This window comes from Schistocerca gregaria, chromosome 5 (genome assembly GCF_023897955.1).
Source record: "Schistocerca gregaria isolate iqSchGreg1 chromosome 5, iqSchGreg1.2, whole genome shotgun sequence".
Classification (NCBI taxonomy): Eukaryota; Metazoa; Arthropoda; class Insecta; order Orthoptera; family Acrididae; genus Schistocerca; species Schistocerca gregaria.
Window position 1 is genome coordinate 166,159,168 of NC_064924.1, and position 18,367 is coordinate 166,177,534.

General features: G+C 43.8%; 1 protein-coding gene across 1 annotated transcript in view; it reads right to left on the minus strand.

The window, feature by feature from the left end:
- The window catches only part of LOC126273118 (probable cytochrome P450 6a13), a 77,230-nt gene that overhangs the window by 15,590 nt on the left and 43,273 nt on the right, over window positions 1-18,367 (minus strand). The window contains exons 4-6 of the mRNA XM_049976571.1: window positions 17,307-17,569; window positions 11,351-11,544; window positions 8,956-9,174 (exon numbers count right to left, since the gene is read on the minus strand). Of these exons, the coding sequence (XP_049832528.1) occupies window positions 8,956-9,174; window positions 11,351-11,544; window positions 17,307-17,569 (676 nt within the window). The remainder of the gene's footprint in view (window positions 1-8,955; window positions 9,175-11,350; window positions 11,545-17,306; window positions 17,570-18,367) is intronic.

Genomic DNA, 18,367 nt, shown 5'->3' on the forward strand with positions numbered 1-18,367 from the left:
ATAGACCGGCAGTACACCCGTGGATATTTTGATTAAAGCCTCTTGTTTTTTGACGTGGTCTTTTTAACTAGCCACCAGATTTATTAAAATTAATTTCTCTATTTTATTCACTATTTGCATTCATATAATATTTCTATACTCAGATTAAGTCGCTAACTCTTTGGACAACTGAACAAAATACTGATGTGTTTTTTATTGTGTGTTGAAAATTACGTAAAGTAATTACAGAAAGCACCATCCTTTACCTGACTTGGTCTCAGCGATCAATTTGGGAGTCGTGTACTCTTTATGTCCCTTAATGAGACGCCGTGCGATGAAGTTTTGGCTAATTATACATTCCAGTCAATGTGATGGATATTCTGTTGTGTTTTATAACGAACACATTTTTTAACTTTTGATCTATATCCACTGCTTTCACACATCAATAACCTGTTTACAGATGGCAGAATCACACAAATGCAACAAAACGCAGAGCATATATTTTCGAGCACGGAAGCTAAATATAATTAGGTCAGACTCAAAAACTTATCAGTGAAATCGAACAATGAAATATTGACTACTGGTGATAGATGCTTTCTTGGAAGTGTCCGGATCTCGTCCAGCAACTGAATGCTGGTACCTTCGTTATAAACACAATCTTCACTGTCACTGACATTGAAACGTATTTATTTTGTTTACTTTTGCTCTATTACCTGCGATAGTACCATATTTTATGGTAATTATGTACATTGACAAATGACAGTTTTGGCTCAGAGTACGACAATCAACAATATCTGTAAAGTGAGGTCGTGCGATATTCTCGTGGGCCCTTGTTCAGGCGTCTAGGAACTTTATCATTGCCATCATTGTTCATAAATTCCTTGATGGGGTTTGTGAGTATAAGAACTCATTCAAAATTAAGAGTGAGCACCAGTCAGAAAAAGATATGGGTAACAGTTCATCAGACTTTCGAGAGAAATGAGTGCATTATTCTGAAGGTCCACTTGAATACATTTCCAAAGGGGCACATGTTTACAAATACATGTTGAACGGCTTCCTTATGGAAACACGACTGATTCTACACATGAGTTCTTCGCACTAATTTAGAGATTTTCGGTTAATGTGTTACTGATTTGTAGCTACTGTCATGAACGTCATCCTTTTTTTATCTGATCTTATGTTTCTTATCAGAATAATACGGGGTGCAATATGAACTACAAACGTTGGGAGATGAGAAGTATCGAGAAGATCTACGAAAATATAGAGAACATATCAGAAATAATGTTAAAGCGAAGATTAATCGTCTTTGGACACCTCTACCTTATGAAAGAGAACAGGCTAACAAATCAGTTACTGTATAGAAATCGGCACTAACGTAGACTATAGGAGTCCGCTCAGAAGATGACTGGCCGTTGTCGCTAACGGTTATGTGGGGAAGCAGGGTTCGTTTCTCCATACTGCCAAGAATTCTTTTCTCGGTGAGACGACTGAAATGGGGTGCACTCAGGCCTGTAATACCAACTGAGAAGTTTAGCCGACAACAGCCGGGAGTGCCGTGTGCTGAGCCCCAACCCTCCATACCGCATAGGTTGGCTGATGGATGACACGGCGGTCGGTCGGACTAGATACGCCAGTCTGTGTCCCGGTGGTACTTAGCGCGCCTTGAGTCACAGCTGCAGCAGCAAGTCGTATAACCCTAGCTTACTTATTTGTTAGATAGTTTAATTAATTTCTTTGCGTGTTTTTGGGTACTTGCATTGTTTAATTAATATATTTCGGGAGTATTATAGTATTTGAGGGTTGTAGCATCGCGCCTTAGTACCTGAATAGTGTAAATTCACGTAGTCGTCTGTCTTCTGTTTTTGTTTTGAACAGCCAGTGTCGGTTGGTCACTTCCATTGTGCTCCCTGCCGCCGTTGGATAAGCAGCTGCAGCAGCAAGTCGTATAACCCTAGCTTACTTATTTGTTAGATAGTTTAATTAATTTCTTTGCGTGTTTTTGGGTACTTGCATTGTTTAATTCATATATTTCGGACGTATTATAGTATTTGACAGATGTAGCATCGCGCTTTAGTGTTTACTTGGTAGATTCTTATTTAAATTGCGAGTTTCGTATAGGAGGTGCAATTTCGAGTTTTAGTTACTGTAATCGTAAATTCAGCAGATTGTAGCGCAGTCGTTAGGCATTTGTACAGGTTAGTTGATACATTCTTTGCGTGTTTCGCTTGCGTTATGTAGGCACGGACTCGTGTTTCAGTAACTGTTGTTCAACATCGATTAGAATGGACAGGGACTGCGATTTCTGTGTTCGGATGAGGGCTGACTTGGCATCCCTTCGCTCACAGCTGCAATCGGCGCTGACTTCGGTCGCGCAGCTTGAGGCTGTTGCCAATGGGCACCACTGTGGGGAGCCGGACTCGGGTATCACGGGGATGTCAACCTCGTCCCGTCTGTCCCCAGATCAGTCTGCCGCTGTGGTTGCCCCGGTTGCTGCCCGCAGTGGGGCTGAGCCCCCTCCTGTGGTTGATTGGGAGGTCGTTCCAAGGCGTGGCAGGCAGCGAAAGGCGTCCCTGGAGGCTGATCAGAAAGCCTCCCCGGTGCGTCTGACAAACCGGTTTCAGGCACTGTCTCTGGCTGAGCCAGATGCAGCTGCCTGCCCTGTTTCAGAGGATCATTCTCAGCCTTCAAGGTCCGGGCAATCGCAGAGGGTGGGCTTACTGGTAGTTGGGAGCTCCAATGTTAGGCGCGTAATGGGGCCCCTTAGGGATACGGCGGCTAAGGAGGGGAAGAAATCCAGTATGCACTCCGTGTGCATTCCGGGAGGAGTCATTCCTGATGTTGGAAAGGGTCCTTCCGGATGCCATGAAGAGCACAGGGTGCAGCCAGCTGCAGGTGGTAGCACATGTCGGCACTAATGACGTGTGTCGCTTTGGATCTGAGGAAATTCTCTCTGGATTCCAGCGGCTATCTGATTTGGTGAAGGCTGCCGGTCTTGCTTACGAGATGAAGGCAGAGCTCACCATCTGCAGCATCGTTGACAGAACCGACTGCGGACCTTTGGTGCAGAGCCGGGTGGAGGGTCTGAATCAGAGGCTCAGACGGTTTTGCGACTGTATTGGCTGCAGATTCCTTGACTTGCGCCATAGGGTGGTGGGGTTTCGGGTTCCGCTGAATAGGTCAGGAGTTCACTACACTCAGCTGGCGGCTACACGGGTAGCGGAGGCTGTGTGGCGTGGACTGGGCGGTTTTTTTAGGTTAGAAGGCCTCGGGAAAGAGCGGGATGGGCTGCAATGTCAAAGGGTGCTTGGCAATTACAGGACGTGCTTGGATCAAGGAACAGTCGGAATTATAGTTGTAAATTGTTGTAGTTGCGCTGGAAAAGTCCCTGAGCTTCAAGCGCTAATAGAAAGCACAGAAGCTGATATCGTTATAGGTACAGAAAGCTGGCTAAAGCCTGAAATAAGTTCTGCAGAAATTTTTACGAAGTCTCAGACGGTGTTCAGGAAAGATAGATTAGGCAGAATTGGTGGTGGAGTGTTTGTGTCTGTCAGTAGTGGTTTATCTTGTAGTGAAGTCGAAGTAGATACTCCGTGCGAATTGGTATGGGTGGAGGTTCTACTTAACATTCGAATTAAGTTAATAATTGGCTCCTTCTACCGACCCCCAGACTCCGATGATACAGTTGCGGAACAGTTCAGAGAAAGTTTGAGTCTCGTAACAAATAAATACCCCAATCATACGGTTATAGTTGGTGGGGACTTCAACCTACCCTCGGTATGTTGGCAAAAATACTTGTTCAAAACCGGTGGTAGGCAGAAAACGTCTTCCGAGATTGTCTTAAATGCTTTCTCCGAAAATTATTTCGAGCAGTTAGTCCACGAACCCACGCGAATTGTAAATGGTTGCGAAAAGACACTTGACCTCTTAGCCACAAACAATCCAGAGCTGATAGAGAGCATCATGACTGATACAGGCATCAGTGATCACAAGGTCGTTGTAGCTAGGCTCAATACCATTTCTTCCAAATCCATCAGAAACAAACGCAAAATAATTTTATTTAAAAAAGCGGATAAAGTGTTACTAGAAGCCTTCCTAAAAGACAATTTCCATTCCTTCCGAACTGACTATGCGAATGTAGACGAGATGTGGCTCAAATTCAAAGATATAGTAGCAACAGCAATTGAGATATTCATACCTCATAAATTGGTAAGAGATGGAACGGATCCCCCGTGGTACACAAAAAAGGTCCGAACGCTGTTGCAGAGGCAACGGAAAAAGCATGCGAAGTTCAGAAGAACGCGAAATCCCGAAGATGGGCTAAAATTTACAGACCCGCGAAATTTGGCACGTACTTCGATGCGAGATGCCTTTAATAGGTTCCACAAGGAAACATTGTCTCCAAATTTGGTAGAAAATCCGAAGAAATTCTGGTCGTATGTAAAGTACACAAGCGGCAAGACGCAGTCAATACCTTCGCTGCGCAGTGCCGATGGTACTGTTATCGAAGACTGCGCCGCTAAAGCGGAGTTATTGAACGCAGTTTTCCGAAATTCCTTCACCAGGGAAGACGAATGGAATATTCCAGAATTTGAAACACGAACATCTGCTAGAATGAGTTTCTTAGAAGTAGATACCTTAGGGGTTGCGAAGCAACTCAAATCGCTTGATACGGGCAAGTCTTCAGGTCCAGATTGTATACCGATTAGGTTCCTTTCAGATTACGCTGATACTATAGCTCCCTACTTAGCTCTCATATACAACCGCTCGCTCAGTGATAGATCTTTACCTACAGATTGGAAAATTGCGCAGGTCGCACCAGTGTTCAAGAAGGGTAGTAGGAGTAATCCATTTAACTACAGACCTATATCATTGACGTCGGTTTGCAGTAGGGGTTTGGAGCATATTCTGTATTCAAACATTATGAATCACCTCGAAGGGAACGATCTATTGAGACGTAATCAGCATGGCTTCAGAAAACATCGCTCTTGTGCAACGCAGCTAGCTCTTTATTCGCACGAAGTAATGGCCGCTATCGACAGGGGATCTCAAGTTGATTCCGTATTACTAAATTTCCGGAAAGCTTTTGACACCGTTCCTCACAAGCGACTTCTAATCAAGCTGCGGAGCTATGGGGTATCGTCTCAGTTGTGCGACTGGATTCGTGATTTCCTGTCAGGAAGGTCGCAGTTCGTAGTAATAGACGGCAAATCATCGAGTAAAATTGAAGTGATATCAGGTGTTCCCCAGGGAAGCGTCCTGGAACCTCTGCTGTTCCTGATCTATATAAATGACCTGGGTGACAATCTGAGCAGTTCTCTTAGATTGTTCGCAGATGATGCTGTAATTTACCGTCTAGTAAGGTCATCCGAAGACCAGTATCAGTTGCAAAGCGATTAGAAAAGATTGCTGTATGGTGTGTCAGGTGGCAGTTGACGCTAAATAACGAAAAGTGTGAGATGATCCACATGAGTTCCAAAAGAAATCCGTTGGAATTCGATTACTCGATAAATAGTACAATTCTCAAGGCTGTCAATTCAACTAAGTACCTGGGTGTTAAAATTACGAACAACTTCAGTTGGAAGGACCACATAGATAATATTGTGGGGAAGGCGAGCCAAAGGTTGCGTTTCATTGGCAGGACACTTAGAAGATGCAACAAGTCCACTAAAGAGACAGCTTACACTACACTCGTTCGTCCTCTGTTAGAATATTGGTGCGCGGTGTGGGATCCTTACCAGGTGGGATTGACGGAGGACATCGAAAGGGTGCAAAAAAGACCAGCTCGTTTTGTATTATCACGTTATAGGGGAGAGAGTGTGGCAGATATGATACACGAGTTGGGATGGAAGTCATTACAGCATAGACGTTTTTCGTCTTGGCGAGACCTTTTTACGAAATTTCAGTCACCAACTTTCTCTTCCGAATGCGAAAATATTTTGTTGAGCCCAACCTACATAGGTAGGAATGATCATCAAAATAAAATAAGAGAAATCAGAGCTCGAACAGAAAGGTTTAGGTGTTCGTTTTTCCCGCTCGCTGTTCGGGAGTGGAATAGTAGAGAGATAGTATGATTGTGGTTCGATGAACCCTCTGCCAAGCACTTAAATGTGAATTGCAGAGTAGTCATGTAGATGTAGATGTAGATGAAACAATAAAAACAAACCTTCTTAAGAATACAATACTAAATTTAGAAGGGTTTCATGGCAGAAGAAATAAAGAAACGGGAACAAACTGGACAGTAGAAATGAAAAGTGAACATGGGGAGAAGATTCGTGATTTCCTCTCAGAGAGATCACAGTTCGTAGTGATGGACGGTAAATCGTCGAGTAGAACAGAAGTGATATCTGGCGCTCCGCAAGTTAGTGTCATAGGTCCTCCGCTGTTCCTGATTTACAGAAATGATCTAGGCGCTAATCTGAGCAGCCCCCTTAGATTGTTTGTAGTTGACGCTGTAATTTACCGTGTAGTAAAATCGTCAGACGGTCAATTCCAATTACAAAATGATCTAGAGAGGATTTCTGTATGGTGCGAAAAGTGGCAATTAGCACTAAACAAAGAAAAGTGAGAGGTCACCTGTGGTGTCACCGCCAGACACCACACTTGCTAGGTGGTAGCCTTTAAATCGGCCGCGGTCCGGTAGTATACGTCGGACCCGCGTGTCGCCACTATCAGTGATTGCAGACCGAGCGCCGCCACACGGCTGGTCTAGAGAGACTTCCTAGCACTCGCCCCAGTTGTACAGCCGACTTTGCTAGCGATGATTCACTGACAAAATACGCTCTCATTTGCCGAGACGATAGTTTGCATAGCCTTCAGCTACGTTATTTGTTACGACTTAGCAAGGCGCCATTATCAGTTTCTATTGATATTGTGAATCATGTACCGAAGAGACGATGGATTGAAGTTAAGTATTCCACCAACTATGTCCGTTGTTTCTAAATTCTAATTTCCTTGTCCTGTTCCAGACCTCACGCCAGACTGCGTGAGCTAAATCGTGTGCCTTTCGGCCTCCTCTAGTAACACGGTGTTGGCTGCCAACCACAACATCACCCACATGGGTACTAAAAGAAATCCGAAAAAAATGGGTATACGATAATGCGCACAAATCTAAGGGCTATCAATTCGACTAAATACCTGAGAATTACAATTACGAGCAACTTAAACTGGAAAGACAACATAGATAATATTGTGGGGAAGGCGATACAAAGACTGTGCTTTGTTGGCAGAGCACTTAGAAGATGAGATAAACCCACTAAAGAGACAGCCTACACTTGTCCATCCTCTGTTGGAATATTGCTGCGCGGTATGGGATCCTTACCGGGTAGGATTGACGGAGGACATCGAAAAAGTGCAAAAAAAGGGAGCACGTTTCGTGTTATCGCGCCATAGGGGTGAGAGTGTCTCTGATGTGATACGCGGGTTGGTGTGGCAGTCACTGAAACAATGGCGGTTTTCTTTGCGCGAGCTGTATTTACGAAATTTCAATCATCAACTTTCTCTTCCGAATGCGAAAATATTTTTTTGACACCCACCTACGTAGGGAGAAATGATCATTATTATAAACTAAGATAAATCAGGGCTCGAACGGAAAGATTTAGGTGTTCCTTTCTCCCACGCGCCATTCGAGAGTGGAATGGTAGAGAAGTAGTATGAAAGTGGTTCGATGAACCCTCTGCCAGACACTTAAGTGTGAATTGCAGAGTAACCATTTAGATGTAGATGTGAAAGACGACTGGTAAAACTGGAAACAGCAAAGGAAGAAGAGTACTGAAACTGTTACGTGAGCCTTGTTGATGATTAAAAATAATAATTAAATCTTGTACATCACACGATATAAACGTTTAGGCTTCTTCACAGAAATGTGTTTCCTAATCAGTAACAATATTTCTTAGAAGATAAGCGATAGAACTGTTAGATAACATCGGATTTTACTGTTAGATTTATGTAAGTGGGAGTCGATTAATAAGTCAAGCGTGCATATGTATTGTGTGATTGTCGCAGGAACAATAATAACCGCTGACGTATTCAGCACGATATAGTCTTCCAAGGACAGTGGGTGCTTGTGGCTATCAGCAGTGAGCTGCTCCTGCTATTTGTTCAGAAAAAAATTGGAAACTTGTGGTAAGTTCCTATGGGACCAAACTGCTGAGGTCATCGGTCCCTATGCTTACACACTACTTAATCGAATTTTAACTTACACTAAGGACAACACACACACACACACACACACACACACACACACACACATGCCCGAGGAAGGACTCGAACCTCCAACGGTGGGGGCCGCGCAAACCGTGGCAAGGCAACCAAGACCACGCGGTTACTCCGCTCCCCTTTTGTTCAGAAATCACTAGTTCCGTTCAAGATGATTTTTGCGCTCGTCAAGAAAATAATGTTTAGCTGTCACAATATGTTAAACTCTTCAAGTGGTGAAGGTAACTGGTTTGGAAGATCCTAAGGAAATGCAATCCGAAAACAAAGGAAGTAGGTCACAGTACACTTGTTCGCCCACTGCTTGAATACTGCTCAGCAGTGTGGGATCCGTACCAGATAGGGTTTATAGAAGAGATAGAGAAGATCCAACGAAGAGCAGCGCGCTTCGTTACAGGATCATTTAGTAATCGCGAAAGCGTTACGGAGATGATAGATAAACTCCAGTGGAAGACTTTACAGGAGAGACGCTCAGTAGCTCGATACGGGCTTAAGTTGAAGTTTCGAGAACATACCTTCACCGAGGAGTCAGGCAGTATATTGCTCCCTTCTACCTATATCTCGTGAAGAGACCATGAGGATAAAATCAGAGAGATTAGAGCCCACACAGAGGCATACCGACAATCTTTCTTTCCACGAACAATACGAGACTGGAATAGATGGGAGAACCGATAGAGGTACACAAAGTACCCTCCGCCACACACCGTCAGGTGGATTGCAGAGTATGGATGTAGATGTAGATGTAGATGTAGATGGAAGTCTCACCTGAGACGACTTTGTCTAGGTACGGCATTCCGGTGATGGCCTCGTAATTCAGCTGTCCGTTGTTCTTCATCGTGGCGTCCACTTCCTCCTGTAGTCTCTTCTGCACGTCCGGGTTGAGGGCCAGCTCGTACAGCGCGAAGCTCATCGTGGTCGAAGACGTCTCGAAGCCCGCTATGAAGAACACGAACGCCTGGGCTGCCACCTCATCCATCGAAAGCTCTGAGCGGAAAGCACAGAACAAGGTTCGTCAATCAAACCGCGACATTTCTTCAGAGCGAGTGCAACAGAGACTGTGTCTAATTTGAAATTTTCCATGCCCTGTCTTTGAGATAATATCCACCCTTAGATAGCAGCCTTAGTATAGGATCATTTCCAAAGAGCATACACAAGGTGAACAGAAACCGTCAGTAAAGCTTACAAGGCTTCTGCAGAGAAACAAGTGATACGAAAACATGTCGATTCTTTGCGACGAATTAGCGTTGAAGTTGGCCTCTCGCACCGTTATGCGCGCAGATTCAAGCGGTCCAACAGAGACAGTGTCACCAAACGCATTCTCCATTTTGCTTTCTGACACCGAAGGAGGCAGCGACAGAAGAAATGGACATTGAACGGTAGTAACGATCGAACTTGAGCTAAAGGCTGAGAGGTCTCGTGTGATATCACTACGCTATGAGAACAACTGACATTAATCGTGACTGGCGGACCGCTTGAATTTGCACGTAAATTGTCTAACTTCAGTGTTAATTAACTCGGAAACGGCGCAGCGTACCGACTTTTTTGATTAACAATTATTTCTCAGCCCAAAAAACCTTGCAACACCATTACAAGCTTTTTGGAATATTTCTGACCACCCTGTATATACCTGTGAGGATGTGTCAACAACGTTGCGGTCATTTTGGACGTTTCCATGCTGGAAAGGGGCTCATGTGGCGTATCGGAAAGAGAATTACACGAGAAAACAACGCTGCCTTTCATTTGTGCAAAGGTTCATCAATTCTTTGCTTTATTTCTTATATACAAAGCAAGGCAAACTCTGGTGATAACACATTAAAGTTAGATGTGCTCGACGTGTTGTTCAGCATGTCGTAAGGCTGTTGTTATTACTTTACTCACTTCTTATCGGCGCCTCTGTAATTAGCGTCTTTCAGGAGAAGTATATAGTTCCGTACGACTAAAATAGAAGACCAAGGGAAAAACAGACTGGCGGACGAAAATGTCGCAAAAACATGCAGAGAGTCAAGGGACAACGTATGTACGTAGGTTATTCTGAAAGTAAGTTCCTATCGGTCACAAAATGGAAACGACAGTGAAAATACGGTGAAGTACTGCACAGGTGTTTTGGACAGTGTCTCTAGTATGCCCGTCGATCACGTTACGTCGTTCTTTTTAGTTCTGAGCACACAGGGAGCACATAAAGACACCTGGAACAAAAGTGTCTCCCGCCAAGTACGAGTGCTTCATGACAAATTTCGCCTGGAGTTATGCAGCCAACATTACATAACTGCCGTGCGTTTTCTTCTTAAAGACAATTCTCAGCTGTATTCTGCAGGGGCAATGAAGATGCTCCTGTACCGTTTTCAATTGGAAAAGTTTTGATTACCCACAACACAGCCCGTAATTGTCTCCCTCTGAGTTTCATCTCTGCTCACATGAACCGCTGGCTATGAAGACAACATTATGGGACAGACAACGAGCTGTAGGTCAGCGTAGAGAATTTGCGGAAAGCACTGGCGGCTACCTTCTGTAACGAGGTTATTGGAAAGTTGGTACAAAGCTATGACAAAGTCTAAGTCGTATCGGCGACCATGGAGATAAGTAGCTGGAAGTTGTAGCTAACTGTTGCAAATAAAACAGTTTTTATTTTCACTGTGGTTTGCATTTCGCGGCTTCCATTCTTTACTATCCGAATAGCCCTTGTAATATGTGTATCAAAATATATAAAAATCGAATTTAAGAGGGATGAGGCGAGAGAGAGAACAAAATATCCAGAGATTGTAGCTCAACATGAGAATACAATCACAGAGCATAAAATATAGGCATAATCGAAATATTATGAACAGTCACACACGTGAGCCAATATTTTCAAAAACTGTATAAAGGAAATAAACATGGAAGAAGAGCAGGAAATAGCCACCTCTATTACGAAAAGAGAATGTGTAGCTACAGTGGAATGTCTTAAATCAAGTTCCGGAAGGGCACTCTGCTTAATTCTGAATAACTGAGAGAAGTAAATGACAGAATTTTTCAGATTTGTAAAATATGTTATGCGACTCGTACAGTGATGATGGTGTGTTCACAGGGGTCTTTTGTGTCATTGCTGATAAATATCCAGTGTCTAATCCAGTAACTATCAGAATCACGACACGATAATAGATAGCTGGTCCTCTGAACTTACTCCAGTTGTCCACATCCTTGGAGCTGTCCTTGAGGTCGTGGAGCTTATCGTCATCGACGAAGCCCTTGTTCTTGAGCTGTATCAGCAGATGCATGAAGTCGTTGCGTGTCACGCCGTTCTTCTCCCGATATTCCACGGTCTCTCTCACCATGCTTCGGAAGTACTGCGACACTTCTTCCGTTCCGCCAGCAACACTGTGACCGAGAACAATTTCAGTATTTACGTACCATTTGCCTCCATAATAGCAGTCCTCCCTTAGATGAGTAATAAATGTGCTTTGTGACCATTGTGTGAACGATTTTGTTACGAACGTAGCTCTACCTCTCTTTTTTCTTACTAGTGTTCTGGCAGAAAAAACAATAACACAGGTAAAATAATATAAGTCTCTATAGCGTTACTGTGAAACCTAGTTTTTGTTTCATCTTTCATTCTACGTAATCTTTTTATGGGAAATGTAATACGATATGATTTCGGATGTCTCCAGGGATTTGTATACGGCTGTGAAGAATTTTCGTGCGTCAAAACCTATCTCACCCATGCACAAGAGAATTTGTCGCTGTTGCTATTACGGAGACAAGTTCGATGTAGCCTTAAAACAATAAGTATCAGAGTAAAAACTTTTGTGCTGTGGCAAGCCACCAAGAAAGTGAATGTAAGTACACTTTCGGTGTTTTACTAAAAGTAAATGTTTGGGGGATCATGGATTGGGATTCTAAGATTACAGTTACCTCAATAGTAATGTATATTTCTAATATCCAGAAAGATACAAGCGTGAATATCGCAAACATGTTCATTTCAATATCAGCCTAATAGACGATAGTCTCAAAGTGTAAGACCATGGTTAGTAGGCTGAATTGGTTGTCGAAAGCACCGTGAAAATACAAATCCTGATACGTAAGAAACAGTTGTCATCGTTAGGCATAAAACTATTTGAAGACCAAAATGTTTGCGAACCACATGATAAGCATTCCACATTTAAGTAAACATATCAGGGTGAATCACCTAAAACTTGCAACGCAGATATTGCGGAAATTGAAAGTGCTGTTGATGCGCAGGTTTCGCAGAAAGGATTATTAGTCAGGGGTTTGTATCGTTACGCAATAAACAGACTGTAACAATACATAAAAACCGTATTTTTAGTGCGAAAATACACTTGAGTAAATGGAGCAATGCCTATTGACATTAACGAACTAAAAGTGCGATAAATTAGAATATTAGTGGTGCTTATTGCAGGATTCTAGTTCGAGCCGTATACGTTGTATCGTATTTTGAAAAGTTTCCACACCGACGCTTGTTCAACACCTGTGGTACTACACACTAAGGAACAAGACAAGTACAGACACCAGTTATGTGGATTCTGAGCAGCAACGAGAGAACTGAGCATCAAAACCTGTGTTCAAAATGCCCACTGGCGGTGCCAGTACACGCTTCCAGTCTGGCATGGAACAACTGCTGCACAGGTGCTAGCATTTCTGCGGAGATGTCCGAGCAGGCTGCAGTAATACGTCGTTGCATACCAACGGGCGTAGGTGATATGCCCTTTTAAAGCGCACTTTCAGCTTTCCCCACAGAAAAAATGTCTACTGGCGTCAAATCAGGGGAAAGGTTCGGCCAAGGTACAGGTCCTCTGCGTTCAAACCATCCACTTGGGAATAATTCGTGAAGACATGCCGTGCCACTTCGTGCACTACGGGCTGGACAGCCATCGTGTTGATACCGCAGGTTCCTTCTGATCTGCAGAGGAACGTCTTCTAGAAGATGGTCTGTTACGCGGCTGCGATACTTGTGCGCGCTCAGAATTCAATCTTTGAAAACCGGGCCTATGAGCTGATGGTTCACTATCCCACACTCAGTGGACGCTGATGTTCCACCTGACAAAGCCAAAGGGGATTGCCAACAGACCAAGAGTGCGGTTTACCTTGCCATTATTGGCAAGTGTGGCTTTATCACTAAACTAGATGAATGATGCATCTGGAGTTTCCTGTCTTAATTCCCATGTACAGAAGTTAAAACGATTGTGATAATCGTTTCCATGCAGCTTATAACATTTCAGCTCCTCAATACCAAATTAAAACGTTCCACTTCAATTTGTTTGCACTTATAGCGATCCCAGCTTCCTCAACCAAATTAAAACGTTGCATTAGGAGGTGTCTGCTTCGTGCAAAAGGTCTTGAGTTCATACTGACGACAACAAGTAATTCTTCATTACAGACGTTTATTTACAAACAGCACTGACAGACTTCACAGACTCAACAACTGACTTTCAGAGCTAACCGCACTGCATATCCGAACTGGCAACTGACAACTCCTAGGTGTATTAATATCTTTCCAAACAATGAGAGTCTTTGACAATGTTTTGTTTACAATACGATAGCAATTCACGACTTAAAACTAAATTAGACATTACAGAATTTTAGTACAGATTAAAGTAAGTAAAAGGATCAGTACATATAAATTCTTACAAGCATAATTTCCAAATAGATTTTATAACATTTTTCTACCAGCTTCTGGATAACCTTCAACAGATTTGTACCGATGTTTCCAGAAATATCTTGACATTTGATTCTGGATATTTCTTGAGTGATTTAGAACAACTATTTATATGTAAAATGATTTAAATCGTGTTTCAAAACCTAAATAAATCTTTTGAGCAATATTTCTTGATACAAATCGTCTTTAGAAATTAGGTTATGAAACAGTTTTCACAAGTTTTCGTATTTTTGCGATCATAATATAGAATTTCTCAATAGAAAGTTCCAGAAGTGTGCATTAAACGTTCATTTACAGACTTTCTCTTTAGCTGGTGAGTTTTTAAAAGTATCTTGTCCATATTATACGAAATAATTTAGCTCAAAACTGATAATTTATACAATTAATCAGAGCTACAGCAAACAGTGAGTCTTTCTTTTACAAAATGAAATATAATTACAAAATTGAATGAAAATAGGTTACTAACACTAATATATATTTACATTAATTCTATTTTTATTCTTTCTGTGCAAAATGTCCTAATATTGACACAGTACAATATTTAAACATCACCAGAGTTTCCCTTTAGATTTTGCATATCTGTATCGACATCCCCTAAAAGTCTACAGTATCGAATACTTCAATATGTCCCAATATGTCCTGTAATGTTACAAGCTCCTGATGGAGACAGATATGATGTGGATGGAATCTGTCGATCATGCCACATTTTCGTTCGGGAGCTAACGTGCGTATCAACTACAACAGTAGCAAGAACATTAATACCCCCACCCTCGTCTCTTCTTCTTTCCTTCTATTACGTTGTCTAGGTGTTACACTACCACTTCTACATGACTAGTTGAAGAGGTTGGTAAAATAATTGCCGACATGGTTCACGTCTATTTAGATATTTTGCCGCATACACTGGAGAGCGAACTTCATTCTTCCTACACTTTCCATGTACCAAGAGAATATAGGCTTTTTCTGCATTGATAAAAACCATCGTCCACTCACAACCTACAGTTTGGACTGTCACACATTAACTGACTAGCAAGTCACAATGCACTCAAGGAACATACAAGCACGCTGTAAACAAACATAGCAACATCGTATCTAGCAACTACCCGGGTTGAATGGCACAAAGAAGTGTCGGCGTGGAAACTTGTCAAAATAAGACATCTCGTAAGGCACTCGCACTAGAATCCTGCAACGAAGACCACTGATATGATAATTTACCCTACTTTTAGTTTATTAATGTTAAAAGGCATTGTTCCATATTAAAAAATGTGCGTTTACGCAATATTAGGCTTTGTAAGTACGAGTGTTATGACAAGCTGTTCATTGGCCAACATCATGCATAGCAATCCATTCTGTGAAAACCGCACCTCAATAGTACTTCCCATTTCCACAATATTTGCGGTGCAAGCTATAGGTAAAAATTCGTGGTAAGGACTATGGGACCAAACTGCTGAGGTCTTCGGTCCCTAGGCTTACGCTCTACTTAATGTAACTTACACTAAGGACAACACATACACCCATGTCCGAGGGAGGACTCGAACCTCCGACGGGGGAAGCAGCGTGAACCGTGACAAGACGCCCTAGACCGCAAGGATACCCCGCGCGGTAAAGCTTTAGGTGATTCACCCTGTATATAGTCTGCAACATTTAATGCATGAAATTAAAATTTTCGCAAGTGTAAACGGCTCGATTAATATTTACGTAAACATAACGTCTAACACAGGGTGAAACTCATATAGGGGATTCCGGCAACACGACCATGGTTCAAGACAAGGCCACGTGGAGCGCTGCAAGTTTATCAACCCGTCATCTTCACTCATGCTCATAAATTAAGGATAATACTGATATACGGTGAAACAACGTTCTGGTGGACGGTTTTCGGGTTTAAAACACCTCGGGGTATGACAAACGCAGAGGCGTGTTGGTGCATGTCAGACTACGGTGCAGCGAGTAAGTGAGCACACATTTCCAGACGTACTAATGGTGACTGTGTGTTGATAATGGCTCAAAGCACATATTGCTGACGTTATGAAGGGCATAATACTAGGGCGACTGGATGCTGGTCAAACACACCAGGTCGTAGCACGGACCCTCCGTGTGCCACAAAGTGTGATCTCAAGATTATGGCAACGATTCCAGGACACAGGAAACGTGTCGAGGCGCTACAGTGCGGGACGTCCACAGTGTACAAAACCACAAGAAGACCGATATCTCACCATGAGTGCTCGCAGACGTCCACGGAGTACTGCAGGCAACCTTGCTCGGAACCTCACCTCAGCCACTGGAACAGTTGTCTCCAAGCACACACTCTACAGGCGACTGAACACACATGTTTTATTCGCCCGGAGACCTGAAAGGTACATTCTAGTGACCCCTGATCACAGGAGAGCCCGTAAAGCCTGGTGTCAGTAACAGAGTACATGGTAATTGGAACAGTGGTCCCAGTTTATGTTCGCGGACGAATCAAGGTATAATCTGAACAGTGGTTCTGGCCGTGTGTTCATCTGGCGTGAACCATGAACCAGATATCAATCCCTTAATGTCCGCCGGCCAGTGTGGCCGAGGGGTTCTAGGCGCTTCAGTCTGGAACCGCGCGATCTCTACGGCCGCAGGTTCGAATCCTGCCTCGGGCCTGGATGTGTGTGATGTCCTTCGGTTCGTTAGGTTTAATTAGTTCTAAGTTCTAGGGGACTGATGACCTCAGATGTTAAGTCCCATTGTGCTCAGAGCCATTTGAACCTTAATGTCCTTGAAAGGTACCTGTATGGAGATCGTGGTTTGATAGTGTGAAAGGGTTTATGATTGGTTTACGTACACCCCTGCATGTCTTTGACAGAGGAACTGTAACAGGTCAGGTGTATAGGATCGTCATTTTGCACCCGTATGTCCGCATTTTCTGGGGTGCAGTGTGTCCCACCTTCCTCATGATGGATGATAACGCACGGTCCCACCGGGCTACCATCGTGGAGGAGTACCTTGAAACAGAAGATATCAGGCGAAGGTAGTGGCCTGCCTGTTCTGCAGAACTAAACCCCATCGAGCACGTCTGAGACGCTCTCGGTCGACGAATCGCTGCACGGCTTCAAACCCCTACGACACTTCGGGAGCTCCGACACGCACTGGCGCAAGAATGGGAGGCTATACCCCAGCAGCTGCTCGACCACCTGATCCAGAGTATGCCAACGCGTTGTGCGGCCTGTGTACGTGTGCATGGTGATGATACGTCATATTGATGTCGGGGTGCATGCGCAGTAAACAGTGACGCTTTGTAGCACATGTGTTTTGGGACGGTTTTCTCTACTTATCACCAATACCATGGACTTACAGATCTGTGTCGTGTGTGTTCCCTATGTGCCTATGCTATTAGCGCCAATTTTGTGTAGTTCCACGTTTCGTGGCACCACATTCTGCATTTATCCTAATTTATGAGCATGAGTGTAGTACCAGCGCATTAGATTGAAAATGTGCTTACCCGAGTGCCTGTGCTAACAGGGGGACGAAATCGTACATGATCTGAGCGATCTTGGACTTGAGCGAGGGCTCAAACACCTTGCGCCCCCACTGTCGGAACTCTGCCTCCGGGTTCCTCTGGCAGTTGCACTCCACGCCGAAGGCTACGGACGCGATGATGTCCGTGGTGTACCTGGCGGACACCTCCCGCATCTCAACCACCTCCCCACGACTCGCTGAATCTGCCAACACCTCCACCATCTCGCGGCCGCAGTCCTGCATCGTCTGCGAGAGGAACACAGTTGTTAGTGAATAGCAAAAAGAGTTAGACGTCTCCGTGTAATAGTAAAAATACAGACAGCGGTACTTGATTCCAGCAGAGTCGTTAAATACGAGGAACATTCTATAAATAGATAGACGAACTGATGCAGAAAAAAAAATGTGTATTGTTACAAAATGAATCTTTCACTAATCTCAACGTAATCGCCATCAATATTAATATGCTTGTCTCAACTATCTGTCTATCACTTGAGCATTTTCCTGCAGGGACGCAGGGTCAGCCATCGTTAATCGGATTTGGCATGTTAAGTTTAAGAGGTGGCAGGATGCCCTTCCTGCCGTCACGCCGTACCCCCCCCCCCCAGGACAGAATTAGTGTACCCTAACTGTCGAGTGTAATCCAGGGAATTGTGCAAATGTGCTCAGATGTCTGCAAGCCCTGTAACGGAGGCGGAACAAGGGGACCAGCCCGGTATTCACTTAGTGGGATGTGGAAACCCGCCTAAAACCACGTCCAGTCTGGCCGGCACATCGACACTCGTCATTAATCCGCTGGTCGGATTCGATCCGGGGCCGGCGCGCCTACCCGTGTCCAGGAAGCAGAGCGTTAGCGCTCTCGGCTACCCTGGTGGGTATGTTTGTCCCAACTACGAGCTGTTTTTTTTGTGTGTCTTATGCCAAAGAATTCTCTGTTTTGTCGTTTGAGCCAATTCCCCACGAATTCTTCGACCCCCTCGTTGTTGCTGAACTTTTTTTGCACCTAATGCCTCCTTGAGTGAACCCACGTTATATCACACTCTAAAA